The sequence below is a fragment of the Pteropus medius genome, unplaced genomic scaffold (assembly GCF_902729225.1).
Source record: "Pteropus medius unplaced genomic scaffold, Ma_sr-lr_union100, whole genome shotgun sequence".
Classification (NCBI taxonomy): Eukaryota; Metazoa; Chordata; class Mammalia; order Chiroptera; family Pteropodidae; genus Pteropus; species Pteropus medius.
The window spans coordinates 2,263,875-2,284,595 of record NW_024349797.1 but is presented as its reverse complement, the minus strand read 5'-3'; the positions used below and the strand labels follow the sequence as shown (position 1 = coordinate 2,284,595).

At 50.1% G+C, this 20,721-nt stretch overlaps 1 protein-coding gene across 3 annotated transcripts in view; it reads left to right on the top strand.

The window, feature by feature from the left end:
- MIDEAS (mitotic deacetylase associated SANT domain protein) overlaps window positions 1–20,721 on the top strand; it is a 62,619-nt gene that overhangs the window by 26,664 nt on the left and 15,234 nt on the right. For all 3 annotated transcript variants that reach the window (XM_039883743.1, XM_039883745.1, XM_039883742.1), the window contains exons 2-3: window positions 14,288–15,971; window positions 17,084–17,383. In XM_039883743.1, coding sequence (XP_039739677.1) covers window positions 14,526–15,971; window positions 17,084–17,383 — 1,746 coding nt within the window. In that variant the 5' untranslated portion in view covers window positions 14,288–14,525. The remainder of the gene's footprint in view (window positions 1–14,287; window positions 15,972–17,083; window positions 17,384–20,721) is intronic.

Sequence of the window (20,721 nt, the reverse complement as noted above, 5' to 3'; positions counted from 1 at the left end):
TAACAGCAAAACTTGTCCACTCCCACTTCTGCCCCAGACTCGGAACATCATTTCTAGATAGTGTGTGCACAGTAACCTGGATGGTGACCGAAGGAAGCCTAGTGGGTGCACAAGAGTGAGGCCTGGGCAGACTGGGGTCCTATTCCAGTCTCTCTACTTGCTGGGTTGGCTTTGAGCATTGCTTAACTTCCTGAATCTCAGTTTCCTCATCTGTAAAACAGAGATGATAATACTTCATAGAGTTGCTGTGAAGGTTAAAAAAGATTGTGCTTGAAAAGTGGCCCGTGATAGGTACTCAATAGGTTAACAGCTAGAATTTTACCAGTTCCTACCAAGTTTTTCTGTTTGCCTTTTGCTTCTCCCAGGGAAGAGGAAATGAGGGGCACTGTTCTAGACCACTGGAGCTTTGTGTAAATGGAGCTCATTTTCTAACTGCCTAGGACTGGGCACAACTGTGTGATCCACTCAAGCCTGGACTGGCCCAGACCCTGGTGCTTGTGCACCTTTGCAAGCTATTCTGTTCCTGCTCAGCTTCCCAGAGATCAGATTGTGCTATCAGGAACCTACCCGCCCAGGCCTCAGGCTGAACTGTTCACGTGGGTGGGAGGAAGGCTGCTTTCTCAGCCAAAGAAAAAGTCCCCTTTGCTTCACCTGAAGCCTCACTGTGTGACCTCAATGGAGATTTGGGTGGAGCCTGAGGTGGGAGTTGTCCCTCTAAAGAGCACTTTGACTCTTTCACCAATTGAAATAGCAGGGGTGGGGTGGTGGAATGGGGTACCAAAATATTATATAAGAAGAAAGTTGCCACATGTCAGAAGAGAGCTGGGGTTTTGCGGGGACGGTGGTGGGCGTCTCCTCGAGGGACGTGATTGCTGGCTGTGGTTTGCAGGGGCTGGTGGGAAGGAATGGGGCTGGGGCCTGAGGCTTCCCTGGCAGTGCTGCTTGCTCTTGTTCTTCCTGGAACATAGCCTGGTGCTGTGGCCAGCAGGGAAGGTGCTCCCTGTTCCCTCTGCCTTTCTCTCCAGCCGCAGGGAGCTCATGGTGTGAGCGTTATTTTTTCCAGGCAATGCTTCTTCCTCAGGGAGTTTCAGGAAGGGGGGAAGGGAGCAGCCAGGGCAAGGTTCTTCCAGGCCAGAGCTTACAGAGAGGGAAGTATACCAGGCTTTCAACCAAAAGGTGGTTCCCTCCGAGGCTACCCAGCTTCTGGGGAAATGGGATCCAGAGAGGAAGGAAAATGGTGGAGGATTCTCATTCCTAGTGTTTTCCAGCAGTTGGACAGACAGAGGCCCCAATCCAGGCTGTGGTTGCCAGAATTTGCCAGTTCCTTGGAGGGGAAGGCCCCAGAGCTGAGAAAGCTTAGAAACACCTAAATGGTAACTCACGACACTGAGAAAGCAAGTAGGCTGGTCTTTCTCCTCTCCCTCCTGTTCTTCTCGCCCGCCCCCCACCCCCATCCCCCAGCTTGCTGGCTGCTCTTGGGTCATGTACCTGGCTTCTACTCAGATCCTCTCCCCACCTGACCTTATTCTGTCTGACCTCCCCAGCTGGCCCCTGGTCATAGTGCTGGGCTCCCCAGTTCCCAGGAGTCCTCCCCAGAGCTGTAAAATACTTTGAAACATCTAGTCTCTTTCATTTTCAAATGAGGAAGCCAAGAGACAGTGAGTTCCTTGAGGTTCCCATAGACTGTCTCTACTTTCACCTAAGGAGATGGAAAGAGGAGCTGCCCTCGGTCCCCACGCCTCCAAATTTGGAAGTTGGGAGGGCCACTTTAGTGCAGGAAGAGCCCAGAGGAATACTGTCTGGGCTCCTGGGTGTGGCTCGGTCCTCAGCTGGCTCCACAGTTATTTATTTGTCTGTTTGTGTGTGTGTGTGTGTGAGTGAGTTTTGCGGTTGGGAGACTGGATCTGAGTGAAAGCAGAAGTACCCACGCTATGTCAGCTATGCAGTGCACAGATTGGACCTTACAGGGGCAGTCGGGAAAGGAAGAAAGGGGCAGAGGCCCCTCTGCGCAGTGGCTGCTGGTGCTCTTTTTTGTCCCTGCAGCAGTGCTTCCACAGTTGAGCATAAACAGCCCTTACATGTTGCTAGCAGCTGCCTTTCCTTGCTGGCTTTGGGCAGAAGTGCCCAAAATAACCAGGCGGGCACTTCACTTGTGGGACATTCATTGTGGTGGCCTCAAGGCAGCTTGCTTGTTCCCTGCAGGCCCCCCAGTGACTCTGGCGTCCCTACTCAGACTTCCTGTGGCCACCCCTCCCCAGCCTCCCTCAGGTGCTAGCACTTTCCCTTTTATAGCTCTTCTTAGAGTTAACACAGGACGGTCGAGAGTCCATTATGGGCCTGGAAGCTCTGCCAGGGCCCTTGTCCTGCCACATCCCTGTAGGCCCTGCTGGCACAGCTGAGTCCAGGAGAGGCCTGTGCCAGGTGTGCCCTTCTGGGTTCCTAGGCCAGACGTGCCCCGTGCCTGCAGAGCCCAACGCTGTTGCTAAGACTCCTAGTCTCCTTGTCCTGCTCCTGCCTGGCCAGCCCTGCTCTCAGCCAGTTGTGGAACCAGAAGAGTCAGACCATCCAGTCCCCCCACACCCCAGGTGTTGAAGACAGCTAATGATGCTACTCCTGCCCAGCAAGGGGGAGAGGAAATCACATTCACTGAGCCCTTACTTTGTGCCAAGCACTTCATACATATGTACCTCATGTAATCCCACAATAACTGTGAGATGAAGATATTGTGTCCATTTACTGATAGGGAAACTGAGGCCCACGGAAAGGCTGATGATTAAAGAACCCAGGACACATTCTGTTGGACCCTAAAGCCCAGTCTTATTTTACCATGCAGCTCCCACACTTTGGGCTATTTTCATGTGCACAGGGAATGAAGTGCTGATGGTAGGAATTCAGGCACCACGAGACTGGCTGATGGAAATATTTTGGGCTGGGAAGGGTGGAGAAGACCCCTCTGAAACCTTCCTCTCCAAACACTTCACAGGGTAGCCAGAAGCCCAGCCTGAGCCATGAGGCCCTGTTGTGGAGGGCTACAGGCTATGGGGGTCAGCTGTGTGTGTGCTTTGGAGGCGTTGCTGGAGGGAATCACTCATGCATGGGAGGTGTGGAAAGGCTTAGTTTAGGCCCTGTGGAGATCTTCCAAGTGTCTTCTCCTCCCCAAACATCCCAGCCTCTGTAGTCCTGAGAGCATCTCTAGGACCGTAGGCTGGATAGTGGGGTTCTTGGGTCTCCCTTGCTGGCTGCGAGGTCTGACCCCAGGGCCCATCATTCCAGCTGGCTTGGCCCAGGTCCCAGAGAGTCTGGTTAGTGTGTACTTGGGGCTTGGGCTGGATGCTCTGCTGGTGCCCAGTGCCAAAGGCCTCTGGGTGTATTTCAGGAACAATAAAGAATAAATCAACAGAAAAGGCCCTGCAGCAGCTGCTCAGAGACTGGAGAAATGAAAGGAATGTGTGAGCATTTGGCAGAGGCCCTGGATCCTGACCGGGGCCTGAGAAAGGGCGTGACACTGACTGACTGGCTGGGCAAATGAGGCAGGTGGCTCTCTGTGCCTACTCTGCAGCCCATGTAGGAGGCCCCAGGCAGCCATGCTGAGACGCCCACCACCACCACCTCTGCTGACAAGTTTTTGTGCTTCTTGGTCATTAGCAGGTATTGGGGAGCCATATTGTTTCCATTCTTTTGCTCCAAACCAGCAGGGTGGTCCCACCCCCACACCCTAGCCACCCAGTTTGTCTTGGCCCCTTCTGGAGCTGGCCAGGCGGGAGCGCCTGGGCTGATGATGACACCAGACTCTATACCCCGCTGCTTCACCTCCCTACCAAGAAGAATTTGAGCCAAATGTCAAGGACCTGGCAATGCCAGGTCTGGGGGAGTGCTGAGGGTGAAGACACCCCCACCTGGGAGTCCTTGACCACCACTCTACCCAAGTAACCATCCATGTGTCCTTGGGCAAGTCTCTCTACCTCTCGAGGCTACAGTTTCATCATTCATAAAAAGATTTAGACCAATGATCTTTGGAGTAGGCGGGTACTATCTGTCTCCCTTATTCGGGATATGAAATAAGCAGCTTTTAAAGAGCTGTCGGTCTACCGGGGCTGTGGGTTTGGAGAGTGTGGGCAGGGTGTGGCTTCCTCTTGTGCAGATGTTGAGCCTTCCACAGCTTGGCCCAGTGGTGGTGGTAATCACCAATAGCCTCTTCATCTTCAGAACCACTCTCCTCACAGGCCTCTCTCACCCACCTTACCTGAACAGCCATACTTCCAGAACATCATAGAAGTTTTCAGGTCAGCTGAAACTGCTCTCCAGGGAGAAGATGTGAGCAGCCCAGATGCTGCTGCCATCCATCCCAGACTGCCTGAAGCTTCAAGCAGGAGGCTGAGCCTGAAGCCCTGGGGAGGAAGTTTGTAGAAAGGGATCTGGGTTCCACTCCTGGCCTAGCCTTTATACTTTTGTGACCTCAAGCAAGTGATGTGACCCCTTGGATATTCAGGTTCCTCATTAAGAAAGGGGAGAGTAATAATACCTACCATGCTCTTAGGATTAAACAGGATCATATGTGTAGAGTGCTTGGCACATGGTAGTACCCTCAAGAAATGTTAGAGATGGTAAAGATGGTGAAGTAGAAAGCCATACTTTTGTGGTGCTGAGATTTTACCTTGGCTCCAAGCCCTGCCTAGTGTCTTGCCAAAGATGGGGCTTGCCTAAATGGAGACATAAAGCATTGTCACTGGGTCCTTGATTCTAGGCCCTGCTTGCTCCTGGCTGTGTATCTAAAGGCAAGTTTCTTTCCTTCTCTGGGCTGCTTTGTGGACTAGGGAATTGGACTAAGTGAACACTGACATTCCTTGATATTTGGAATCTGTTCAACTTCCCCAGCTGGGCCCTGCCTTGCTGGTTGGCTCTGAAGAGTGGCACAAGCCACCTATCTCCGTCTGGTGTGGAGACGCTCATTCCAGAATGAGACCCTTCTGACCCTGCAGCTCTCAACTCACCTCCACAGTCCCCCACCTCAAAATTCTGTGGGCTCTCTTAGCTTTCCAGGGGCTTTTTATAGATTCCCTCAGTCTTAAGGGGAGTCTGGTTCTGGCCTACTGGGGCTGGGATTATTTCTTGGGGGGGAGGGGGATGTTATATACTATGCCCTACTTGGACATGCCCCTGGGAAAGGCAGCAGCTCTGGGAGGTAGCAGGAGGAAGGGAAAGGTCCCCAGATGGCTTTGTGGGGTTCTCATGTTTCCTTCTGAGGCCCACAACAAGTATAGATTGGGATTTTTCTGGGAGGATGATGGAAAGACAAGGGTTTGAATCTTGCTTTTGTTGCCTTAACAGCAGAGCCTCTGTTTCCCTCTGTAGAATGGGGACAATAAGACACCCTGATGGGAAGCTTGTAAACATGGATCAGGGTATGTCAGGAGCCTGGCATGGAGGAAGTACTCTATAAATGTTAGCTTCCTTCTTTTGGAAGAGATCTGCCTTTTGGCTATTCTGTGGACTGGCTGGGGGAGTGAAAATATTTGCCTGTGGCCATTTTCCCAGGGAGAAGCAGGGCTGCAGAACAAGCTGTTACAGCCTGAAGTCTTCTCTCTCTCCCCAGATGTTTTGATTCTGGATCCAAGCTTGGAGTCAGGTTGAGTGCATGTCCATCGTCAAGATGGAAAAGCGACTCTCCAGGCCTTTGCAAACATTTGAGATCCTAGGGCTGTGCAGGTGTGGAGAACATGGTCTGAATAAGGAGAGAGTGGCCTTTCTGAGCTGTGAGAATTTGATAAGTTACTTCTAACCTTCATTTCCTATAAATTCCCAAAACTGCCTTGTGTTTTTGATTTCTAATTTTATCTCATTTTGATTGGAGAACATACTTTCTATGATTTCAGCTCTTTAAAATATATTGAGACTTGTTTTATGGCATAATTTATGATATATCCTAGAGAATGTTTCATGTGCTCTTGAGAGGAATTTGTATTCTGCTGTGGTTCGGTAGAATGTTCTGAAGATACCTGTTAGGTTTAGTTGGTTTATAGTGTTCAGGTCTTCTGTTACTTTGTTGAGCTTCAGTTGTTCTGTCCATTATTGAAAGTGTAATATTAAAGTTTCTAACTATTATTGTCAAGTTGTCTATTAAAGTTTCTAACTATTATTGTCAAGTTCTCCCTTCAATTATAGCAGTTTTTATATCATGTATTTTGGGGGCTCTTTTGTTAGGTGCATATATGTTTATAATGTTCTCTTGATGGATAGACACTTTTATCATTATGAAATGTCCTTCTCTGTCTCTAATAAAAATTTTTGTCTTTAAGTCTATTTTGTCTAATATTTGCATAGCCATTTCAGCCCTCTTTCAGTAACTGTTTGCATGATGTATCTTTTTCCATCCTTTTATTTTCAACCTATTTGTGTCTTTCAATTTAAAGTATGTGTCTCTTGTAAATAGCATACAGTTGGATCATGTATTTTTAAACCCATTTTCCCAACTTATGCCTTTTAATTGGAGTGTTTAATATATATTTACATTTAAAGTAATTATTGATAAGGTAGGACTTATATCTGCCATTCTGCTATTTGATTTCTGTCTTATGTCTTTTTTTGTTTGTTTGTTTTTGTTACTGTGTTCTTCGAGTTAAATATATTTTTGAGTTTACCATTCCTGACCTATGAGACAAAGAAGAGTAAGGGTTAAATGAGACGTTGCCTGCAATGTGCTTAGCACAGTGTGCGCAGTAGAAATAGGCACTCAGCTGGGCTTTGGGCACTGAAAGAGCCATGGTTAGTCCTAGGGCTACCTGAGAGCAGAGTCTACCCAGGGCTCTGTGGGACCCCCATGCCTCCTCGGCAGGTGGCTTCTTTGGGGAGTAAGGAGCTGTGGGTCCTTGGAAACTGCTTTATGCCAGGCCCTGGCCTTCTTGCCTTTTCTCTGCTCCAGCATCTGGCACCACCTGGGCTGCTCATGAAGCATTTGCAGAGTTCTCACCTTGAACGACCCCCTCCCTTCACCAGACCCATGAACCAGTCTCAGAATGGGTTTGAGAACCACTGCTCAATACAGATGGACAGATAGCAAGGTGTGATAGAGTGAGACCCGGTTTGGAGTCAGCAGGCTTGGATTCAAATCCTTTGTCTTCACTGGTGACCTCAGGTTGTAACCTGGAATAGTTACTTTTCAGAGCCAACCTTTCCTCATTTTTCAGACAGGACTAAATGGTTACACAAGTAAGCAATACTCACACACATTGAGTATGTGGGCAGTGCTGGTAGCTACTATTTCACATGGCAGTTACTCATTTCAAAGATGTTTCTTTGATTCCTAGACACAGGCCTTGTGCCCCTTTGCCCACCCTGGGCTCCTAAGTTCCTCACAGGTGGGAACCAGTGAACGGCAGACCCTGGACCAGACACCTGGTTACCTAACAACCAGTTTACTGCCCTCTCCATTGGGCCACTCTGCCTCCGGGTCCTGCTTCTTCCAGCCTCGGTGCAAAATCAGAAGGGAATTAAAGAAGCATTGTGGGATAGTAGTTAACACCAAGTGAGAGCATGAAGATTCAGAAAGGGTGAGAACAGCATGTGCTGGAGGGCTGCCTGGAGGAGGTAGGCCTTGAAAGGAAGTCAGATTATCAAGCATGGAGGCAGCAGTTCTAGGCAGAGGGAAAAGCTCCAGGAAAGGCTCAAAGTCAGGGAACTCTCCCTGGGGTCACTTGCTCCCTTTGTGTATCTCTAGCCCCTGCATGGGCCACCTTGCATTATAATCAGTGTGTGTTTCTGTGTTTCTCTGGACTGGAAGCTCTGTGCGGTAAGGGCTGTGCATTGTCTCCTTTGTCTCCCTGAAGCCTAGAGCTGCAGGGCTGCGGAGAGTGTGTGTGTGTGTGTGTTGAGTAGGCAGGGTGAGGCCATGTTAAGGGAGGCCCCTGTGAGTGACCTCTGTATCTTGGCCCAGGACAGAGTCTGACACTGGGGCCAGAGAGCCCTGCCCTAGAGCTGCTGAGAAACCAGGCCTTTTCAGAAGGGGAGGGAGGAACCAGAGCAGCCTTTAGAGGGGTGAACCCCACAGGGCGTAAAGAGCGTTGTGAGGAGACCAAGGGCCCCACTGGTCCCCACGAGGCCCTATCCAGAGGTTAAGTCACTTAAGGACCTGGCTGCAGGGACATTTGCTACATCTTTTCTGGAAAGAGCCTAAACCTGCGAGCTTCCACCTCACCACCTCTAGATTCCCAAAATCCTGTTGGGAGGGTTTTCCTGGGCTGCTGGTGATCCTTTGTGGCCCTTGCCCAGGTGGGAGGCTGTTGGTACCTCCAGGGTGGGCAGAAGCTGAGCTAGAGGCTCCATCCTTTCCTAGCTCTGTCTGGAACTACGTGCTTTGTCTGCCTCAGCTTCCTCTTGATAAAACAGACCTGGTTATCTTGGTTTCTCATGGGCATCCTGGGGTTTTTTGCAGGCAGTAGGGGAGGAGGACGATAAAGGTAGACATCTGAACGAAGCCCTGAGGGTGCCTCAGCAAGCAGAGGATTCCCCTTTCACAATATTCCTTTAAAAGCAAGCACCTTAGTATTGGCATTTTTATAAAGCTCTTACTGCAGCCCGCTCGAACCCCGGCCCAGACTTCTGAGCCTGACCAGCTTCATGGCTGAGACCCCTGGGACTCATGAGCCCTGGCCTCTCTGCCTTTCAGAGCTGAAGTTCAGTCTGAAGAAGTGACAGTCTGGGGACTCTCTGTCCCGGGAGTGGGCGGATCATAGGACTGCTCTTTCATGCCCCCAGGGGAAGTGACACTTGTAGGAGGCAGGTGCTCCTCTTCATTGCTGGTGTCTCCTTCCTTATTGGTTTTCAGATTCCTTGAGAACAGGACTTATGTGTCCAGTGGCTTGGAGAAATGGCACCCTTCAGCCTGGATGTAAACTCCCAGTTCGAGGGGGGCATACAACACTGCAGATGATGACACTGTGTCCAGAGGGAAGGTTTATCTAGGGCCTGGGCAACTCTAGCTGCCTCAAAGTGGCAGTTCAGGCCACTCACCTAGTCTGGCTGTAGCCAAAGGCTCCAGAGTATCTGAGAGAGGTTTTCAAGATGTTAGCCTGGGCTACCAGGCCAAATGGGCCGTGCTGGGCTCTTCTAGGGAGGGCCCCTCATCACGGCCCTCTGGTTTCCTAGCCAGACAGGAAACCAGGCTATGGTCTAAGCAGCCTTGGGGGAAGAAAAATGAGGCAGGGCAGTGGCAGGGCTGGCACTTTTCCAGTTGGCCTGCATGTGGTGTACGACAGCAAGCGATAATCAAGGGGCAAGGTAGCTTGTGGGCCCACAATTGGAGAAGGATTTGTGTTTAGCTTAGTTGGTGCGGGACCAATGGTAGAGTGGGGTGGGCTGGGGTTAGGAGGCAGGGCCTTTTCACTTTATCTCAGCATCATGGGAACTCTGATCAGGGAGAGTGACTGGAAGTCAGGGCCAGGCAGGAGCTCAGGGTGGACATGCTGGCTGTGAGTCGTGCCTCTGCCCATGCCTGGCTCTGACTCACCTTGGGTGCAGTCTTGAATGAGCATCCCAGGAAGCAGGTACAAGCCAAGTGCCAAATACAATGTCCTGTAAACTCTATCCCATGGAGCTGGCTGTCTGCTGGAGACAAAGAAATAGGTGCCTGGAATATAGTGTGCTAAGCATGGTGCGGGGAGCGGGGTGCAGTTGGGAGGTGTTAGGGGCTCATAGCGAAGTTCTTGGTTTAGCCTTGGGGTGAGAGTAGACTTCCCAGAGGAAGCAGTGTCTGAGACCTGAAGGATGAGGAGGACTTGGCCAGATGGCAAGAGTGGGAAGGCATCCTAGGCAGAGGTACTGCCTGATCAGAGACCTGGAAACAAAGCAGGAACAGCATGTTGGGGCAGGAACTGCACTGAACGATGGCTCAAGCATGGCATGTTGAGAGAGGTGTCAGGAGCCCGAGTCTGTAGGGACTTGTGAGAAGGACAGGGAGTTTAGGCTTTGTCCTAAGATAGCTTCTTTGGTGCTTTGGAAACTGGTCAGACGAGAGATTCGGGCCCTTGTTGGATGACATACTCGGGTCTGTTTTGCCTCGGGTTGGAGATGCATGAGCTCTGACCACCCTCCACTTCCTAGTGCTGACTTTGTGGGGCTGGGGGTGGCCCAAGTTGTCAGAGTGGGAGCTTGGAGCATGAGCTCCAAGAGTTGGGGACTCAACTCTCATTCCCATATCAGAGCTGAGCCCCTGTGTGGCTGCTGAGACCAAGCTGGGCACTTCCTTCCTGGCCCATGTAACCTTGACTCACAACAGTCTTTTCTCTCAGATGGCCACACTGAATACCCCAAGCTTCTAAGTAGCCCTAGTCCTCTTGAGGTTCATTGCTTGGCCCCAGCACCCTATGGTGAAGACTCAGTGGATTCTCCCAGCCAATGCTGGGCATGTGGCAGGGCTGCCGATAGCACATGGAGAGCGGTATGTGTTCAAGTTGCCATCCCTGGAGGACGTGGTGTCTCCATCAGCACAGAACTCCCAAAGGCCTTTCTAGCACCTTCCCTCATGTGTCTGCAAAACACATATGTGGGTTCAGCATTGTTTTCTTGGTGCACATTGCTGTACTCTGTAGAGAGAAAGTGCTGCTCGCCACAGATCCTCCTGCAAGCCTCGTAGGCACCTGGCCACTGATGCCAGACTCTTGCCTTGTCTCCTGCCCAGGGGTGTCTGTGGGTCTGGCCAGGGACTGGGTGCAGCAGTGAGGTACCTGGAGGAAGGGAAGAGTAAATGGAACCACGACAGACAGTCAAACAGATTGATAGAGTGGGCTGCAGGGACTGGGGCCCCACAGTGACTGTGGGTTTCCTTTTGCAGTGTTCCTGCCTCTGTTGTCAGAGGCCCTGTGGCCAGTCCCAGGGGTGAGCTAGCTGCATGCAGGAGTTCCTCATTATACCCTCTTCTCTGCAGCCTCGGGGAGTTGGCCCATAGGTCAGCTGCCTTCTGAAGAGATGGCTTCCTTTCTTTTCCTTTCTGTGAGGAAGGCCAGGCTGACCTATCGGAGGGACAGAGGAGTGAGGTTGGGCAGAAGAATGGGAGGAAGTGGCTCAGTCCTGGCCAGAGTTGCAAACAGTGACGTACCAGTGGGATATGAGAGCTAGATGCCCCACCAGCAGCAAACAGAACTGAGGCAGGTGGGCTTGAGGGGCTGGGAAGCCCAGGCCCAGAAGGCTGGGCCAAAGGGGCCTATGCAACCTCAAACCTCCCTGCGGGTGGACCTCACATACCCTCTGGTCCCTCTGTGGTGAGGTCTCTTCCCTTCCCCCACTTTCTGTAGATCTCACCTGGATTAAGAGAGAACAGGAGATGTCTACCTGCCAACAGTTCAGGCAGGGGTAAGGGGCTTCCCAGGGCCAGTGAGGATATCTGTGTCCAGAAAGTCCCTGCTCTAAGACAGTGGGGAGGGTGCCGTGGGAAGGAGATGTGCAGAGGGACCTGGGGTCTTAGTGGCATGTCTTGGGGATAAGGAATAAGAATGTGTTCTTGGAGTCAGACCTAGGTTCACATCTTGGCTCTGCAGCATAATTACTGTGACCACTGGCAAGTTGCTTAGCCCCCCTGAGCCTAATCTAGCTACCTGTAAAATGGAGGTTAAAAATAACAATGGTTTGGCTTCATGCTGCCTTATAAGGCTGTTGTGAGTTAAACACATACAAAGCACTTATGACCTGCTTGGTACAAGTGCATTATTGTTACTATTGTTATTACTACTACTAACAATAAAACAACTATTACTACTTAGTGCCTCCTGCCTTGGTGTGTCCCCTCCTTCCTCCAGGGTTCCCAGGCATCTTCCACTCTTGTCCTCATCCACCCAGATAATGACCTTTCTTCTCTGAAGGTACCACATATGGGTGCCTGTGCTCTTAGCATTCTTAGCTGTCCAGTGGGGGTGACAGGGAGGCCTCTGCCGAAGCTTCTGGGGCAATTCAGCCTCCCTAGATTGGTCCCCTTGATTTCTTCTGAGTCCCTGGCCCAGCTTTGGAAACCTACTCAGTGGCCCTCCTTGATGTGCAGGGTTAGTGGTGGGAGGCAGACCAGCTGAGCTTAGCCCCTCTGGACCTGACTGAACAGCTGCATATGAGGCAGCCTTGCGGGGAGGAGGCAGGAGCAACCCTGCCCTGGGTCAGATTCCACCCCCATCTCCTCCAGCCCAACATGCAATGCTTGCCCTCCCCTAGGCAATGAGTGGCCATTTGTGCCTGGTCCCTGGGTACCCTCCAACAGGCACACACTTGCACGTGCAGCCGGACTCATCTGCCACGTGGGCCTTCCCTTCCCCCAGCCCCCAAGCCTGTGCTGTGGCTCATGAGGCAACAAGGCTGTGGGGTGTGTGTGTGTGTGTGTGTGTGTGTACTGTTGGGGGTGGGGTGGCACAAATGTGTGTGAACATCTGAGGGGCTCTCGGCCCCCTGGAGGCATGTGGATCTCCCAGCCTACCCTGGGCACCCTCCCCTTTCCTCTCCTCAAGCGTGTTCTTCCTGCCTCTGACTTGCTATTGCCTCCCAGTACTTCCAGATCGTTCATGCTGACTGGGGAGGCAGAGCCCTGCTCCTGTAGCCGGGATAGTCCTGCAGCTTCACGATGGCGCCCAGGGTTTTTTTCAACCTAGGGCTGGCTTTTGGGTCTCAGCTCCGAATTTGCTTGGCTGTTGGAATGAGAATTTAAAAGCAAGAAAAGGGGGTTTGTTCAAAAGGTGGTTTCGGTGGCCTGCAGCACTATGCTTGTCCAAATCCTCCCACTCATGCTGGTGCCAGGGTGACTTGGATGCCCTCCTAGCCTCTCCCTGTCCTACAAATTCCGTATGTAAAGACAAAGGGGTAGGCAGGGGGAGTCTCTCTCTCTCTCTCTCTCTCTCTCTCTCTCTCTTCATGGCTGGGGGCTGAGGAAGGAAATGGAGGAGGAAGTTCCTCTCCTTCTGGGTGCCGGGTGAAAGTGAAAGGCAGGGGGCCTGGAGTGAGTCACGCAGCTGCAGCTCTGGAGGGGAAGGGCTGGGGAGCTACGGAAGCCTGCACTGGAGCGATAGCACGGCGGCCTCCCAGGGGCCAGGACAGAGCAGGGGTGTAGCCGGGCTTCGTACCAGCGCCTGCCCGGTACCGCCCAGCCCTGGCCCTCCTCTGCTCTCTACTGGTTCCCTGGCAACACCTGGGCTGCAAACAGTGACCTGCAGTGTCTAGGGCCTGAGAGCTCAGGTCTGAGCTCGGCCTGGGCCTGCAGATTTATTCCCCAGGGCTTCCTGAGCTTCCCCTCTCCTCCCCTCCAGGCCTTACTGGCTCAGGACCAGAACTTTAGCCTGGAGATGAGGTGGGTCCTGTAACTTCTACTCGCACCAGCTTCTCAGGGAGGAAAATAAAGCCCTTTCTGAAGAAAGAAACTCTTTGAAAATTCATGGAAGTTATACGGGTCTTGATTCTATGTCCTGTAACAGGATAAATTGAGTAACCCATTTTTTCTTTTTTAATCAGGTTATAAAACAAATACAGAAACACTAGGAGCACTTTAGTCACACCATGTCATAGAGAAACCTTCTGGACCCAAGTTCTAGCAATCTGCACTCCCTCAGTATCTAGTTATGCTATTTCTTTTCTTGAGATGCCAGGAGCTTTTGACAGTGGAGGAGGGTGGGTGGAGACTGCTGACCAGCTACCATGTGAGATCCTGCCTCCTGCCAGCCAGAGCTGCAAAACAGGTTCCTGTGCTAGTTTGGGGAAGACTCTGGCAGCCACAGTCCCACTCCGCAGTTCCTCCCAGGGGTGGGGCTAGGACTGCACACACCTTTTGGGGGCCTCAACTGCAGCCTCAGTGCAAAGGATTTGAGCCTAGCTCGCCCTGGGCCCTGGACTTTGCAGGGACCTGGTGGGCTCTTGACCCTGGGGCTGCACAGTTGGGAATGACTCCTGTTCTCTCCATTTTCTGTGTCTGAGATGCGGTTGGAGTGTCAGAGGAAGCATTGGCTGAATGAAGCTCTTTCTGGGTCGGGTGGGGAGGCTACTGTTTGGACAGATGTGAGGAGACCGCGCCTGGCTGCCCACTAGGCTGAGGCCTGGCCTAAGAGGAGAAAGGAACCCAATGTGGCTTTCGTCACTGCTTTTCGCAGCTCAGTGGCAGGGGCTCAGGTTTGATCTCAGCCCCACTTGCCTCCTTGGCAGGTGCCTTTGTGCAGTGCACAAATTATACAGCCAAATTTATCACAGGGCCTTAGAGGCCCCTCTCTTGTGCTGATATCTGGGGCATCCTTGGAGGCTGTGGCTGACACTTTTACTATTCTTCTGTCTGCAGGCTCCAGGGCCCCGTGGAGCATCATGAACTGGGAAGAGTAAACAAGCTCAAGAGTATCTCTGCAAAGAGGAAGGAAGAGCCGGCAGTTCTTTCTCCCTGTAACTGACGGCATCGTCCTCTGCTTCTGCTTCGCTCTCACCAGCTCCAGGACTAGGGCAGGGCTTTCAGCAGGACTTTCCCCCAGGGTATGGGCAACTGATAAAGTGGGTCTCACTGCTGGGCCCCCCTTGGCCACACCATGAACCTCCAGGCCCAGCCCAAGGGTCAGAACAAGCGGAAGCGTTGCCTCTTTGGGGACCAGGAACCAGCTCCCAAGGAGCAGCCCCCACCCCTGCAGGCCCCACAACAGCCCCCAGCCCCTCCACAGTCCACCAGAGTGAAGGAGGAGCCTTACTTCGGGCACGAGGGTTCAACAGGGGCCGCCCCTGCCTCCCAGCCTGTGGAACTACCCAACAGCCTGGCCCTGCTGAACTCCGTGGTGTATGGGGCCGAGCGGGCCACGGCGGCCATGTTGTCCCAGCAGGTGGGCCCAGTGAAGTGGCCCAATTCTGTGATGGCCCCAGGGCGGGGCCCGGAGCGGGGTGGGGGCGGGGGTGTCAGTGACAGTAGCTGGCAGCAGCAGCCGGGCCAGCCTCCACCGCACGCTACGTGGAACTGCCATAGTCTGCCCCTCTACGGTGGACACAAGGGGAGCCCTCATGCTGGCCTGGGGGTCTCTACCTACTATAACCACCCCGAGGCGCTGAAACGCGAGAAAGGAGGGGCGCCGCAGCTGGACCGCTACGGAAACGCCGTGCGGCCGGTGATGCCACAGAAGGTGCCGCTGGAGGTCGGGCGGCCCCAGGCACCCCTGAACTCTTTCCACTTGGCCAAGAAGCCCCCAAACCAGACGCTGCCCCTGCAGCCCTTCCAGCTGGCGTTCGGCCACCAGGTGAACCGGCAGGTCTTCCGGCAGGGCCCACCGCCCCCCAACCCTGTCGCCGCCTTCCCCCCGCAGAAGCAGCAGCAGCATCAGCAGCCAGCAGCCCTGCCCCAGATGCAGCTCTTTGAGAACTTCTATCCCATGCAGCAGCCACCCTCTCAGCAGCCCCAGGACTTTGGCCTGCAGCCTGCGGGACCACTGGGGCAGTCTCACCTGGCTCACCACAGCATGGCACCCTACTCCTTCCCCCCCAATCCTGATATGAACCCAGAACTGCGAAAGGCCCTCCTGCAGGAGTCGGCCTCGCAGACTGTGCTACCTCAGGCCCAGATTGCCTTCCCCCGCCGCTCCCGCCGCCTCTCAAAGGAGGGTGTCCTGCCTTCCACCGCCCTGGATGGGGCTGGCACCCAGCCTGGGCAGGAGCCTGCCACCAACCTGTTCCTACATCACTGGCCCCCGCAGCAGCCGCCACCTGGCCCCCTGGGGCAGCCTCACCCTGAAGCGCTGGGATTCCCGCTGGAGCTGAGGGAGTCGCAGTTGCTGTCTGATGGGGAGAGACTGGCACCCAATGGTCGGGAGCGGGCGGCTCCCACCATGGGCAACGAGGAGGGCATGCGGGCGATGGGCACGGGGGACTGTGGGCAGGTGCTGCGGGGTGGGGTGATCCAGAGCACACGACGGAGGCGCCGGGCGTCCCAGGAGGCCAATTTACTGACCCTGGCCCAGAAGGCAGTGGAGCTGGCCTCGCTGCAGAACGCAAAGGTGAGAGTGGCACAGGGAGGGGGCCGAACCTGGCAGAGGGCAGGGTGAGCAGTGTCGGGGGCTCGGGGAGAGCAAGTGACTCCAGGTCCACAAGGGCAGTTCCTGGAAGGAAACAAAAGAACCCATAAATTTTAGGGTGTTCTGAACTCCCTTCATGCAAAGAATCTCTACCTAGGTGCATCCATACCTGAAGGGAAGACCAGGTTTATGCACACACAGGGTTGCGGGCAGGAAAGTGCAGTACACCATCGTGTGTTGGCTTCTTCATGGGAATAGTAGGAGGTGAAGCCATTTCTGGATCCAGTGTGCTAAAAGACGAGAATGTGGTAGTTGTTACACAGGTGATTATATTTCTCAAAATGCATCAAACTATAATTAAAAATAGGTGCATTTTGTTGTGTGTACATTATACGGCAGTAAAGTTGATTTAAAAGAAAAGGCAATAACTGGAGAAGAATGAACAGGATGTGAGCACCGATGTTGTACTTCGAGTTTCTTGATCATAATTTATCATAAAACCCTAAGAGAGAGATGCCCAGTCATTTATCTCGTTTCATTGCTAAAGAAGCTGAGCCCCAAGTGGGATTTCCCAAGGTCACAAAGCTAGCTTAGAAGCCCAGTATCTGATTCCAGAACTAGTGTTTGCCCTTTCCTTCGCTCAGGGTCAACCCCCAATACCTGTAGGGCCAGGCTGATATGTAGGAGGCTGCAGAACTTGACTCCAGCCAGTTGCCAATGGGAAATAGATACAAAGACCACCTTTACCTTGCTTACTTCCTTTTGCAGAGATATGTTTTAAATATTTAGGTACTATTTCATGTGCTACTCACTGTGCAGGGCAAGCAAACCACTTGTGGCCTGAGATGGCCATCTGGGGACCTGCTCCAGGCCAAGATGGGGTGACCTGGCAGAAGGGAGGTCATGGAGAGTATTTGGGAATATGGTGGGGAAAAATGAGGTCAGGGAAAAGCCAGGTTTTCAGATACCATTGGGAGGGAACCATCGTGAATGTTTCCAGTCCCTGAATCAAACGAGACTAGGGGTCTTATGCCAGCAAATCAGGACTTATCATCTGAACCTCACCAACATTCCTCCTCCTTTCCCTTCTCTAGGATGCCAGTGGCTCTGAGGAGAAGCGGAAAAGTGTATTGGCTTCCACTACCAAGTGTGGGGTGGAGTTTTCTGAGCCTTCCTTAGCTTCCAAGCGAACACGAGAGGACAGCGGGATGGTACCCCTCATCATCCCAGTGTCTGTGCCTGTGCGGACTGTGGACCCAACAGAAGCAGCTCAAGCTGGAGGTGTTGACGAGGACGGGAAGGGTCCTGAACAGAACCCTACTGAACACAAGCCGTCCGTCATTGTCACCCGCAGGCGGTCCACCCGTATCCCTGGAACTGATGCCCCAGCTCAGGTATGCGAAGCTCCCCATGCAAACACCTCCAGTACCTGAATGCTCCTGGGGTCTGGTACCCTATGGGGAGAATAGAACGTGACAGTGTAGAAGCAATTAAGGTAACCTGTGGGGATACTGTTTCTATTCTCCAAACCAAACTCCAGACAAATGTACTTATGAGGGACAGTGAGACAGTTTTATACTTGAAATTGGGATGGTCTAGGAAAATCTAGGACGTGCGAACCTTTCTCATTTCAGGTCACCAGATTTTGATTGGGCCTCTAATATGGGTCAGGCCCTGTGCTAGGCACTAGGATATAGAGGTGTTTGCTTGTTCTGTCCCTACAAACATGTATGTTGGAATTTCCCACTAAGATTGAAGTTTTATCTATTTCTTCTTTCAGTTCTGCTGTATGTTTGTTTTACATTTTGATGCAATGTTATTAGTTGCATACTTGTTTAGAACTGGATTACACCCTTTACCATTATGAAACGTTCCTTTTTTCTTTTTTCTTTCTTTTTTTTTTTTGGTTAGTGTTGGGCAGAGGGCCATGAGATGTGTATCTCTTCCATCTTTTTACTTTCTGCTTTTCTGTATCTTTCTACTTAAGGTATATCTTTCAAGTGGCACATAATTGGAGTTTGTTTTTTGTTCAGATAACCTTTGTCTTTAAGTAGAATATTGATACAGTTTATATTTAATGTAATTACTTGGGTTTGAATCTACCATCTCCTGTTTGCTTTCTATTTATTCCATCCTGCCTTTTCTGTGTTCCTTTTTTTTTCCTTTTTCTTTTACCTTTGGAGTGATTGGGCTTGTAATTCTATTTCCTCTCTTTATTAATTCATTAGTTATCTACTTCCTTATTAATCTCTTAGTCATGACCCTAGCAGCCTTTCTTACCTGGATTTCTGTAAGAATTAAGCCCTATAGAAAGGGATTTGAGTGACTATTTTCTCAATTCTCTGGAGGATGGTACAAAGCTAGTACCATTCTAGATGTAAGGAGAGAAGTTAACTCATTAGGGCTTAATTCTCAGGTTGAGAAGGGCTATTAGATATTAAAACATGCATTCTTGGCTTATTGAACTGTAATGTAAGTTAGTATTTCACCTCTTCCTGGACAGCACGGCGTTCATGCTCTATTTCCCACCAATACCTAAAGAGTAGAATTCATGACATGTATTTTCGTTCTCCATATATTTTTAATATTGACAGGACATTATAGCATTATTGTTCTGTTCAGTTATTTTATATTTACTTAAATACCATTTTTGTGGCTTTTTTTTCTTTTATCTCTGGGCTTCCATCTCAGATCATTTATATGCTGCTTGAAGAACATCCTTAGTATTTTGTTTAGTGTGAGCCTATCAGTGAAGAATTTTATTACTCTTTGATTGTCTGAAAATGTTTTTATTTCCTCTTCATTTTTGAAGGAGAACTTTGTGGGGTAGAGAATTCTGTGTTGGTAGTTATTTTCTTTTGGCAAATTTAAAGATCATTCCAGCATCTTCAAGCTTCCATTGTAGTTACAGTATTGAGAAATTACTATAAGCAATATTGTTGCTCCTTGAATGTAAGGTGTCTTTTTATTTTGTCACTTTTAAAAGTTTTTTTTTAATCATTCATTTTAAGCAGTTTTTCTGTTATACCCAAATGTGATTTTCTTTGTATTTATACTATTTAGAGTTTGTAGTGCTTCCTGAACATTTCTTCTGCCTTATTTCTTCTGTCATTTTCTCTCTCTTCTTCTGGGACTCCAGTTACACATTTGTTAGAGCTTTTCATCATATCCTCTATTTTGTCTGTCATGCACTTTTCTATATTTTGCATTTTTTTCTTAGTCTGACCTATCTTTCAGTTCATCAGTTCTCTCTAGATGTGTCTAATGTGTTATTAAGCCCATTCATTGAGTTCTTACTTTTAATTTGTTTTTCAGTTACCAAATTTCCATTAGGTTTATTTTTGGAGTTTCTAGTTCTTTGATAGAATTCTCAACCTTTCCTTTTATTTTATTGTATAACTTAAGCATAGTTTTCTTAAAGTTTCTCATAACTCCCTTAATAGGATCCTCATGGGTCTGTTTCTGTTATCTATGATTTCCTTTTTTTTAAATCGCATATTGCTTTCTTGTATATATGATTGTTTTTTATTGAATATTAAACATTACATATGAAAAATTATTGAGTAATTAAAGGCTCTGGATGAGAGTCTCCTCCATATTTACATCCGACAGGTAGCAAAGAGCACCAGCTATCCTGGATTACTTTAATTTAATCAGAGACGAGATTATTCGAAACTGGGTATGATTCCATGTGAGGGCCAGTCTATTTCTAATTCATCTTTATTCTTAGGATATAGTCCTTTGGAATTACAGTCCAAAGCCAGAGGGTTTTACCAGGCTGTCCTTTAACTCTAACTTTTATTCTGCTAGCTCCTGGAATTTGTTAAAAGCTTACTCAGTTTCTCAGCCTCTCAGTTGCCTCTTCCAGTAATGGCATCCACTCTAGGGAAAACATAACTCCAAATGCTAGTTCACCTCTTTGACTTTCCTTCTTTTCTGGATCTTGGCTCCTTAATTCTCTGCCAACTTATTTGTTCTCTGATACCTTCAGAAATGTAGTTTTTATATTGAGTCCAGTTATTCTCAGCTGAAGATGTGGTCTGCATGCCTGTCCTGAAGAGAAAGGGGACCTCTCAGGTTATGATGAGCAGCACAGTCTCCACTCTCTGGGGTCTTCTTCTCTGGTTGGAAGAAAGTGTGTGATAGAAGCTGGAGGCCTAGGAAGCTTGTCCTAAAGATGGGTGGGAAGGAGCCTGAGCAACTACACAGCTCAATACATCTATTTCAAAGATAAGGGGATAGGTCCACAAAAGGCCCAGTAGTGGCAGAGCTAGCTCTGGATTTGGATCTCCTGAATGCCTGCCCTTGAGAACATTCACTATATTAGGCTTTTGGAGGAGATTTATTTTTGTTATTTGGTTATCGTTCTTTGTCATACATTTTCAAACTTGCACGGAAGTATAGAGACTGGTATATTGAAAGCCATCGGCATACAGCCAATCTTCTTTCATTTGTACCTCTATTTCTCCCTGCCACTAGATTTTTTTGGAAGTAAATCTCAAACATCCATGATTATATCCATATATACATTGGTTTCTGTCTGAAGTACATCATACAAAGGACTTCCCTCCCTCCCTTCCTTCTTTCACACCTAAAAAAATCAATATGAAAAATATCAAATATTCAGAATAGTTTAAACCCATTTCTTTTATTATAAAATTACAAATTATTACAGCTAGCTGAGTTCATGCTGTATTTCTTATCTAGCAAGTTTGGGAGCCTTTGGCTCTAC